Genomic DNA, 12,129 nt, shown 5'->3' on the forward strand with positions numbered 1-12,129 from the left:
TCACAAGATCAAACAGTTCTCCATATGATTAATCATGCAGGCTAGGGCTTTTGTGAAACAGATTGCAGGAGCTCGTCACACCGTCTGACAAAGGTTTTTTGATGAATAGAAATCCATACGTCTGTAGAGCGCGTCGAAAGAACCAAAGACTTGTTGATCCAAACCAAGGCTTTTATTAACTAGAAGACTGGAGCATATCACATGTAGGTCGACCAGTCCAGAATGACCTGGTCTGGCTCGGAGCAATGCTTTAAGACCTGCCAGTAGGCGTGGCTACACTCTCAGCCAATCAGAGTCATCCTACACTACAATCTGTACATGTACACATTGGTGATAGAATCTGTACTATCACAAAGTCTACAGCTAGAACTGTCATTTGACTGTGGAGAGAAGTTTCCTGGATAACACTTGGGGAATAACTTTCCACTGCCATAAATTGATGATATAACATCTGGAAGTTTGGAACTGACTTGGGGGGGGGGGGGGGGAATGGTGTTTATAATTCAAATAATGAATCAAAATCTTTTAAATATGAAGTGCTGCAACCTTAATTATAAATGTATTTTGCTCTTGGCCGAAAGCTTTCTTGAGGGGGACATTTCACAGTGGCTTGTTAGACTTTTTCATGCACAGTTCATTGCAAATGTTTTTGGCTTTCCAAGTTGCTGAAAGCACAGCTTGCAGAATGTAACATACCTGGAAACTGGAGGATACACAATGCACCTTCTTTAACCACTGAGGTTTAATGGTTGTAGAATAATCAGGTGGAAAACTGAAGGAACATGAGTTAGAATGTGTGAATTCAATTACAAGCACAGAAATTGGAAGGAAGAATATATCATTTAAAGGCTTGACAACGTGTTCATTTCTCAGCTATGCCATCTGAACATGTTTGATATCATTATAGATCCTCACTTCTTGGGCAAGTGAAATTGATTCGCCTTCATGAACAATGATTCAATCATCAATAAGTTATTTATCCTACTAATTATGAGATTAGACTTTAGATTTAATGCACAGTTAATGTGCAGTGGAGCAACTTCATAAAAATCTGATTTGATGAAGCATAGGATGTGGCATTTGCAAACGTTGTGATGAATAGGTCAGCAGCTTGTGAATTCACCAGAACTGTTGGCCAATTAACACAAGGAACTGATTGTCATTCAAATTCCGACAGTGTTAGAAAAGTTCTGAACCAGTTTCCTGTAAGGTATTAGAAGAGTGTTATATTTGTTGCAGATTCTATATCAGATATAACATGAAAAATAAATTTACGATGGTGCAATGTATAAGAGCTGAACCAATAGATGCTCACTAAAATGGAAACATAAATCAATATTGTAATCTTGCATTAACCTTTTGTTTTATAGGTGTTAAGAAAGGCTGAACTGGTGGGCCAAACTTTAATATCGCCAGCAATTGCAGGGATGGATTTTGTGAAGTCAGAAGGGATTTTAACTTTTCAACCAGGACAGTTAAGCACGACATTGGATATTGTACTTACTCCAGAGCGGACATCTTCCAATCCATTGCCCAAACGGTTTCAAGTAGTGCTCTTTAATCCTTCTGCAGGAATTCAGTTGGATGAGGATTACAAAATAGCAAACATTACAATAGTTACAGATGCTAACTCCCAGTTCCTCTGGGGTTTAGTTGATCAATTATACCAATCCCTTGATGATGAATTAATAAATGAAATTCTTCAGAAACTGCAAAGCAAGATTACTGTGGAAACCACAGAAGAACAACTCAGTGCAGTAATGAAAGTGTTAGAAAAGGTGAAGCTTACAATTTAAGATGGGCAATTAGAATCTCAGTATGATAAGTATTTTGTTATAATTATAAGGGAATTTTGTAATATTTGGTGGCAAACATTTACTTATCAGGCAGTAAACTTGGGTCAGCGATATATCCTGATGCATTTGCTTGAATGTGCAGTAATTAGTGCACACAATTACTCTGGCATCGAATTTCCAATGGGATCTGGGGTTGATGGTGGAACAACAGAAAAGACATACTTTCAGCATGTCTATTATAATTCTAAGCAGTGAGAGGTCTGGCAACCTTCACAATGGAGAACAATTTAACTACCAGGTAGTTGTGTATCTGACTATAATTGTACTCCAAAATGCAGATGATTGAAATCTAAAATCCAAACAGAAAATGTTGCAGTCAGCAGATCAGGCACCATTTGTGAAGAAAGTCAACATTTCAGGTTGATAAAAGGTTATTGCCTTGACATGTTAACTCTTTCTCTATAGGTGCTGCTTGACTTGTTGAACATATCCAACATTTTCAATGTTGTCATTGTAATGTACAAATAATGTAATCTGAGGACACTTTGAAAAAACAAAATTGTCAGAGTGCATTCTCCCCTTTGTCAATTGCTTCGCTCTTGACAAGTTTTTTTGTAAATGCATGCACTTACCTGCTTACACAGTGTACCCACGCTATTATCATTTGAGCATGAAGTTAGTCTCATTTGAATTCTAATTTTGCTAACATACTTGGAGGTAAACAGTGTTGAACATTAACTTTAGAACAGGAACAGGCTCTTTAGCCCATGATGTCCATAAAAGACATAGGTGCAGATTCTGACTGGTATTTTTCAATTCAACCCCATTCTCCTGCCTTCTCCCCCATAACAACTATCAACTTCTGCTTTAATTATACACAGACATCCATGGCAACAAATTCTGCAGATTCTTCATCCTCTGGCTGAAGAAACTTCTTCTCATCTCTGTTCTAATAGGACATCTTTTTTTTTCCCTAAGGCTATGCCGTCTGGTCCCAGACTTTCCCATCACTGGAAACATCTTCTCTATTTCCACTCGATACAGTCCTCCCAGTATTTGAATAGTTTCAGTGAAATTCTCCTCTCATCTTTCTATACGCCAGTGACCAGAGCTATCAAATGCAATTTAGTCCAAGAACACAGAATGTTACAGGCTGTTCGGCCCACAATGTTATGCCAACCTGTATAAACCTACACAACAATCTTATCCTTCTAACCTCACACTCAAAACCCTCTATTTTTCTTGCATCCATGTGCCTGTTCAAGAGTCTTTTAAATGTCCCCATAGTACCAGTCTCTACCACCACCCCAGACAATGCATTCCACGCACCTATAACTGTGTGTAATTTTTTTTTTAAAGACTGCCCTTGACTTCTCCCTTAAATTTTCCTCCCCTCACCTTATACAGATGTCCTCTGGTACTTCCTGCTGTCACCCTAAGAAAAGGTCGCCTTGTCCCTAAGCAGCCCTACTTTCACTCCAATCATCCTGCAGTTCATTACATACAGTGACCTCCACAATTTTTAGGACAAAGATATACTTTTCCTTTATTTGCCCCTGTGCTCCCACATTTTAAATTTGTATTCAAACAACTCACAGGTAATTAAAGTACACATTTCAGATTTTATTCAAGGTTATATTTGACCATGTAGAAATTACAGCACTTTTTATGCATAGTCCCTCATTTCAGGGCACCATAACATTTTGGACATTTGTGAGGAATGTTTAATTGCTTCATTGGTGCAGGTATAAAAGAGCTGGGCTTGCTTCTAAGCTTTTGATCACCTTTGGAGTCTGTAGTTGTCATTTTTCAACATGAGGACCAGAGTTGTGCCAATGTAAGTCAAAGAAGCCTTTGTAAGGCTGAAAAGCAAGAATAAAACAGTAAGAGACATCACCCAAATCTTTGCATTACCCAAATCAATGATTGGGAATATCATAAAGAAGAAAGAGCGTACTGGTGTGGTCAGTAACCACAAAGGGACTGGTCGGCCAAGGAAGATCTCCACTGCTGATGACGGAAGAATTCTCATCATACTGAAGAAAAATCCCCACACTGACTGCAGAAGGCTTCATGAACAGAAATACAGAGGCTACGCTGCAAGATGCAAACCACCAGTTAACCACAGAAACAGGTCGGCCAGATTACAGTTTGCCAAGAAGTATTTAAAAGAGTCTGTAAAATTCTGGAAAATCGTCTTGTTGACAAATGAGACCAAGATTAACCTGTATCGAGGTGATGCAGAGCAAAGTGCGGAGGTGTAAAGGATCTGCCCAAGATCCAAAGCATACCACCTCATCTGTCAAACATGGTGGTTGAGGTGTTATGTCCTGGGCGTGTACGGCTGCCACAGGTACTGGCGCACTTATCTTCATTGATGATGTAACTGCTGATGCAGCAGCAAAATGAATTCTGAGGTGAATAGAAATATTTGCTCACATTCAAGCAAATGCCTCCAAACTCATTGGACAGTGCTTCATCCTACAGCGACACAATGATACAAACCAAACTGCTAAAGCAACAAGCAGTTTTTCAAAGCTCCCCGATCTAAATCCAATTGAACATGCCTTCTATATGATGAAAGGAAAACGTAAGAGAACCAGCCCCCAAGACAAGCAGAAACTGAAGATAGCTGCAGTAGGGGCCTGGCAGAGCATCACCAGAGAGATCTCAGCACCTGGTGGTGTATATGAATCATTATGGTGCCCTGAAATGAGGGGAATATGTATAGAAAGTGCTCTTCTTTAAGCAGCTTGTCTCATCTGTAATTTACATATTTACTTCGTCACTTTGAATCACAATCTAATAGATTGTTTTACTCATGATTTATCAGGTGATAAAGGAAGGAGACAAGAAGCCTCTCAGTGATACCAGCAGAGCACTACTATATAACAGTCTTTGTGCACTACTAGATCCTACCCGCAAGGACACCAAAGGATTCAGTCAGCTGGCTGAAGTGACTGAAAGATTTGCCTTTTCACTCCTCACTGATGTCAAATGTGGATCACCTGGTCAGAGGTAAATTGTCCACATTTTATGAAATGATTTCCTAGAACAACAGTCATTCTATAAATCCAAGTTAAATTTAATGCTTTGATACTGAATGCATTGTAGCTTTTAGTTAATACCTGCAAAAGAGAACATCATAAAGAATGCACACTCGCCAAATGTAAATGGTTATAAATTTAATATATTCTGTAAATAAATTGGAAAAATTGAACCCTTTATATTCTGATATCGCACTAGCATTAATCATATGAATCTTGGCTGAGACAATGTATTATATCACAAATGGCAATGAGGAAGTGTGCAGGAGGGAGATAGATCAGCTCAGTGAGTGGTGTCAACTTTACACTCAACATTAGCAAAACCAAGGAGATGATTGAAGACTTCAGGACGAAGTCAGGGGAACATGACCCAGAAGTTCAAATTCTGAGGATCTGTCCTGGAGCTTCCATGTTGATCTCCAAAGGCTATATTTTGTGAGGTGTTTGAGGAGATTTGGTATGTCACAGAAGAATCTCGAAAACTACAGGTGGACCATGGAGAGCCTTCCGGCTGGTTGCATCACTGTCTGGTATGGAGGTGCCAACTCTCAGGACAAGGATAAACTCCAGAAGGTTGTTAACTTGGCCTGTGATATCACAGGCACCTGACTTCACTCCATCAAGAACATCTACAAGAGGCAGTATGAAATTTCTTTTTGCCTGCTGCAAGGCAGACAGATTTGCCACCGGCAGGAATTGCCTAAGCACCTCTTACAGTCTGAATTACAATCAGACCTTCAGTCAGAGAGAGAAGCAAAAGAGATTCCTCCTGAGTCACTGACTGTCCATGGATTTGCCTCCAGTGCTTCTGCAGCCCCTGGAGCCTCTCAGAGTCCACTCCAAACCACTGGTGACCCGAGCTCCAGATCCGAACCTCTGACATGGTCAGGAACCCCCTTTTTTAATACTTTATTTTAATTTTGTTGACAATATGTATCAGGAACCCTTCAGCAGCTGGACCCTGCGGAGGAGCAGCATCTCCACTCCGTCGCACCAGCGGCAGAGCTGCCGTCTTTGAAACCCCCCACCACACAGGCCATGCCCTCTTCACTCTGCTCCCATTGGGGAGAAAGGGACAGAAGCCTAAAGACGAGCACTTAGCAGCACAAGGACAGTTTCTTCCTGACTGCCTTTGTTGTGGTTTTTTGATGTCCAAAAATGAGGCCTCGTGGAGAATTCTTCAGAAAAGTTAAAACTTTTATTTGGAAACAAAAGCTGGGGCAATCAAAAAGACCAGTCACTGACTGCCCACTGATCACAGCATGCACTCTCTTTTTATGTGAAATTCTAACCTTGCTTGTTCAAACAATCATGTCCCTTATGCTAGCAGCATTACCAATCCTTGGTTTTCCACCATTATTTCTCATTTCTTTATCTAATCTTGCTTCAAAGCACATCCTCCATGTTATTCTGCCACCATTAACTTTTACCCATTCTCTTTATCCTGTATCCTTATTACCACCTGATCCATCTTCTCTCGCCACCCTTATCTCATATTATAATTGTTCAATGGTAAAAGTGAATAACTGAAATAACTGTATGATAACTGAATTAATTGAATAATGAATATAGAGTAAATAATCATTGATTAATGGTTACATATGCAAGTATATTATTGAAAATAATTAAAAAAAATTGTTTCCAGACCATCAGATTCCTGAATAATCAATGAATCAAAGACACTGCCTTACTTTTCGTGCACTATTTAAAAAAAATATTGTTGTATTACGAGCTCCCATTTTACTAAAATGGGATTATCACTGTAAGGGATAGTATAGTCAGGAGGGACTGAATGTTGACAGTTGACATTTCACACAAGTCACAGCCCAGTGATAATTCGATACATGGGAAGAAAGGAGGAAAGGCTTGTTACAGTCTGTTCCAGAATTTGATACATTTGAATAAAGAAACTGTGATTTTGCAAGGGAGAACCATTCTGACTGCTGGAGGGAAAAACCATTCTTTGAAGCTGCTCGTGTGGCCAGCCATTTTTTTGGAATTCAGAACAAAGCATGTTCTGTGAATGACTGGGCCTCAAGTCTTGTCTACAAAAGGACCAGGAGTGCTGTGACCACAGCTCATGTGGATGGACATTTCTTCAAAGGCAACGCAAGGAGATTCCGTGAGTCTATAGCAGCCACAACTCCAGTCTTCGCATCAGTTCATCATTAATTCTGGGCATCAAATTTCAAGGGCGTACACTTCAACACTGAATTTAAAAGACTGAACTTTGAAATAACTTTCTGGACTGTAATGGTTTGGGTATATCAGACACACGCACACTTACACTAGACATCTACTCATACACTAGACACCTGCTCATAGGGATAGATTTAGTGTTGAGGATAGTTTAAAAGTTAAGACTCAGTTTAAGAGTTAGAAGTAAAATTAGTTTTTAAAAAATTAAACACTGCCTGGTTCATTGCCGTGACACTCCTCGTCACACTTGGTTCGTAACAGCTGTAAGGTGGTTTATATGAATGTTTTCACTAAGACACTACTGCAAAACACTGAATTTTATGACTTGTTCTGAACAATAAATTCAGATTCTGATATTGACAGTAAAATATTGCTAATTGGGAATAGTGAACATGAAAATTTGTAAAAAATTAGCTCTTTTTTCTCATGGTACATCTGATTTTTGTTTACATCTAAATTGCAATATATGTTTGGTATTTAGTTTTGCCATGCTGATCAGTGCAAAGTAATTTCTATAATTTTAATGCTCTGCAGAAAATGATTTAATATGAAAATATTTCATGTACCCAGGAAAAATTTGATTTTTCTTGAGATTTAACAGTAGATTAAATACCTGTTATGTATACATAGTAAGAAAAATGTGCATGAAATATGTCCACAACGTTCTCCCCTGCTGATGTTCAATTTTATTTTTGTCTTTTAAATGTTAATTTATCCACAATAACTACAAAATCACAAATAGGTTTAAATTTGCCATCAATCAACAGAAGTATATATTTAAATGACAATTTTTAAAATTGCAAAATTATCTCAGACAAGAAATGCTTTAGCACCAGAAAGGCAGGTTAAACAGACTCTAAATGAGACTCGAACTAGATTTGCGGATGGATCTCCTTGGCATTAAAATTCTTATCATTTGTGAGTTCAGGATGTTGAATGTGAATGAAGTAGGGCAACAGATACAAACTCCTACATGGACTTTGCCATACACTGATGCCATCGTGATGATGAACTTTGATAAGTTGGTTGTGGAGCCAATGGCCTGGTCCACATGACTATCTACTTCAGGCTCTTGTTCACCGACTAGGGCTACAGCATCACACCAGCAAATCCTATGACCAAACTGAAGGATCTGGGATTCTTGTTCATCGCTCTACAACTGGATCCTTGACTTCCTCATCAAGAGACTCGAGTGAGTGCATATTAGCAACATCATCTCCTCCTCACTGATCATCAACACAGGAGTACCCAAGGCTGCATGTTTAGACCTCTGCCCAATACATGCACAACTATTGGCTCCAACACAATTTTAAATTTGCTGCCATTGTTGGCCATATAACTGGAAGTGAGTAAGAATACAGAATGGAGATCAATAATCTGGTTGGGTGGTGCCAGAACAAGAATCTTGCTCTCAACATCTCCAAGACCAAGGAGCTTATTGTTGATTTTAGGCAGGAGATAGAGTCAGAATCTTCAAGTTCCAGGAGTCCATATTTCACAAGACCTCTCTTGGAGTTGGCACATTGAGACAACCCTGAGAAGACCCAATGCCACTATATGTTTTTAAGGAATCTGAGGAGATTTCACTAGCATCAATCTTTGGCTGATGTATTGTGGAAATTAGTATTTTAGGGTCCCAGGAACATACAAGGCTCTGGAGAAATTACTAACTGAGCCATATCCATCACAGCCTTCAAACTCCTATCCAATGAATAAATCTATGTGAGGTGCAGCCAATATGCTTGGCCACAACCTCTTCTCAATGTCCCTTCAGGCACAAGGTACAGAAGCCTGAGGACCATCACGTTTAGGTTCATGAAAATTTCTATCTAACCACTATCAGGCTCTTGAACGTCCTCTTGTTACATTTATCAGAGACTATTCCGACACCACAAAATGATTCTCTGCATCAATGCTGTCACCAGAATAACTCTGAATATTTATTTTCTCTTTTGTAGGTTTTTAAAAAAAAAACACAAAGTACCTGACTAATTGCAGGAAGCCAGAATTTTGGTGCATCAGTACATTTTATGATGCCTATGACAATAAACTCAGTGCTGCTTTGTTCACCACGTGTTACCTTTCCCATTATCCGAACCTTAACGCAACACCAGCCCCAAAAATACATTTGTACTGTTGCTATGTTCATTCCTTTTGCACTAACTGCAACATATTATTTATCTCTCCCACGGTAATTTAATTACCGTGAATAGAGGGCTATGTATCATGTGCAGGCAGCAGTGTACGAGTTTTATCAGGCAAAATTTAAGAAGGGCTCATGCCTGAAACATCAGTGATATATCTTTAACTCCTGTAGATGCTACGAGACCGGCTGAGTTCCTTCAGCATTTCTATGGACTTTTTCTGCAATATTAGCATCTGCAGACTTTTATGTTTCACTCCAAGATGGCTATTTTAACACTTATTCCTATTTGCTCACAACATACAGCATGACCAATTCCCCTGGTCAGTCCATGTTTGGGTCTAGTCACCTTCCATCTTACAACTGTTACTTTCTTCCTCATAAACTTGTCAGGTTTTTCCTTAAATGTGTCTCCATTGCTCTCCTCAATTGCTACTTATGTTGATGAACTCCACTTCTCATCAGATTTCTTCTGAATTTGCTCTTTGTTTATTTGTTTACCTTGACTATAGAAAGTGCAGTGCCGTGCCACACAGGAACAGGCCCTTTGGCCCACACTGTGTGTGCTGAGTATGATGCCCTGATTAAACTCAAACTCTGCTGCTTGGCTGCTTGCACATGATACATACCCTTCCCTTCACTGTATATTCATGCATCCATCCAGAAGCCTCCTGCTTGCTTCAGTTGCACCTGGTTCCCCCTTCCCTCCCACCCCACCTCTGGCAGCCCATTCCAAGCATCCACCACTCTGTGTGTATAAAAAAAAAAAAAAAAAAATAAAATGACCTGGCCCATTTCAACTTACCCCTACCTCCCCACCTCCAGACCCCCACTTTGAACACTTCCTCTGGTCTATAATATTTTTATCCAGTGGGGGAAAAAAAATTCTGACCTCCTCTCATAATTTTACGAACTTCTTTCAGGTCACCCCACAGCTCCAGAGAAAACAATTCAAGTTTGTTCAACATCTCCCCTCAGCTCATAATCAAGTTAGCAGCCTAGTAAATTTCTTCTGGTACCCTTTGCAAAGCCTACACATTCTTCCTGCAACAGGACAAATAAAATTACGCACAATATTCCAAGCATGGCCTAACCAAAAACTTACCTACCTGCAATATGACTTCCTCATTCTTGTCCTCAATGCCCTACCTCATGAAACCAAGCATGACATGCACCTTCTTCACCAATTACTTGTGAGGCCACTTCCAAGGAGTTCTGGACCTGGACCCTCAGATCCTTATAAACATCAAAACTTTAAGGGATTGCCGTTAACTGTGTACTTTCCCTTTTACATTTGCTCTCCCCCCACTGCCCACCAAAACCAGGTGCAACATCTCACTAGTTCAGGTTAAACCATATTTATCATTTCTCTACCCATGTCAATAACTGATCTATATCCTGTTGTACTCTTTGATAGCCATTGCGTTGGCAAACTTGAATTTCCTCTTTCCCACAAATGAAGCATCATATTAGATTTTTTAAAAATAATTACATCCTGATTAAAACTCTGTTTTATCTGCGCTAGTGCCCCAATCAAATCATCTCTTCTGGATAGATATATCTGCCCAATTCCATTTTCATCTCCAGCTTTTTTTTGGACCCTCTTCTATAATTCTGTAGCCAATTACAATGTGGTCAAGGGAACTGCATTCAGTATTCAAGTGTAGTTCGTTATTTTCCATTTTAAAATTCGGTTAGATAAATTTTTACATGATAGAGGAATTAGGGGATATGGGGAGAAGACAGGTAGGTGGAGTTAGGTCATAAATTAGATCAGCCATGATTGTATTGAATGGCGGAGCAGGCTCGATTGGCCATTTTTGGCCTACTCCTATTCCTACTTCCTATGTTCCTATGTGTACATCTCATAGTAAATCTAATGTTTAATTTGCATTTGTATTATCTTACTGAGTTCTACTCCAACCTTCGTGATTTTGCATTTGTACTCCAAAAACCATTGATTTCCATGAACAAACGAGACCTATATTTCCAATATGTACCGTTTTTTTATCAAAGGATAATAATTGATATTTGTGGATGTTGAAATGTATTGATAATTATATCCTCAATCCCCATTTATTAATCTAACCAACTAGAGCTAATCACAGTCCATCCTATGTATAAACTTTGCTGTTCTCAAATTTGGAAGAGGTACTTTTGCTTCCAAATCTAAAATGGTCTTTATGTGGTCCTACTGTCATTTTTTGCCACCTTGTCAAAGGCTTTTCAGAAAAGATTTATTACATGCAATAATTCTCTGCCAATACCTGTTTAAATAATTCCATGGGTTGGTCAAGCAAGACGTACTATTAAGGAAAAATCAAAAGATGGCAAATGCTGGAAATCTGCAATAAAAGCTGAGAATATTTTGGGTTGGAGAAATGTGGAGTAAAATTAGCGTGATATCAATGCCTTTGGTGGGGGGGGGTGGTGGAGAATATCGCTGGGGTTTGAGGCAAGAAATGGCAGGCTCTGAGCTAATCCAATCAAAATGAGTGAACTTGGCTTCACTTAGATATTTATATTCACGTCTTTTAATTCCACAGAGGCAAGACGATTCTTGATACGTGTCAATACCTCTCAATTAAGTCCTATCACTGGTATCCCCAACAAATTAATGGGCACAAGGTTGAGTGGAAGAATGGTGATTTCCTGCAAGTTCCTGAACAGCTGCTGGAAGTTTCTTCTGCATCCTCACCTAGCCCAGGGCCGGAAAGTTGCCAGCATGTGCAGTTCACAGAGTACAGCAGCCAAATCTGGTTCCAAACCAGTGCAAAGGGAACTGCACTCAACAACAAAGTAGGATCAATGTCTTCTGAAAATATCTATTTGTAAATAGTTAAAGGTTAATGATTTATATTTAGATTTAGAATCCAAAATAGACAAAAGAATCAGTGGTGCTTCACAATTTTTTTTTCCGACTTTTCCATTGGCTTTAATTGAT

At 39.3% G+C, this 12,129-nt stretch overlaps 1 protein-coding gene across 1 annotated transcript in view; it reads left to right on the plus strand.

The window, feature by feature from the left end:
* Positions 1 to 12,129, plus strand: part of adgrv1 (adhesion G protein-coupled receptor V1) — a 537,083-nt gene that overhangs the window by 323,105 nt on the left and 201,849 nt on the right. Inside the window, exons 79-81 of the mRNA XM_069918000.1 lie at positions 1,371 to 1,778; positions 4,630 to 4,814; positions 11,732 to 11,984. Of these exons, the coding sequence (XP_069774101.1) occupies positions 1,371 to 1,778; positions 4,630 to 4,814; positions 11,732 to 11,984 (846 nt within the window). The remainder of the gene's footprint in view (positions 1 to 1,370; positions 1,779 to 4,629; positions 4,815 to 11,731; positions 11,985 to 12,129) is intronic.

The sequence above is a fragment of the Narcine bancroftii genome, chromosome 1, assembly GCF_036971445.1.
Source record: "Narcine bancroftii isolate sNarBan1 chromosome 1, sNarBan1.hap1, whole genome shotgun sequence".
Lineage (NCBI taxonomy): Eukaryota > Metazoa > Chordata > Chondrichthyes > Torpediniformes > Narcinidae > Narcine > Narcine bancroftii.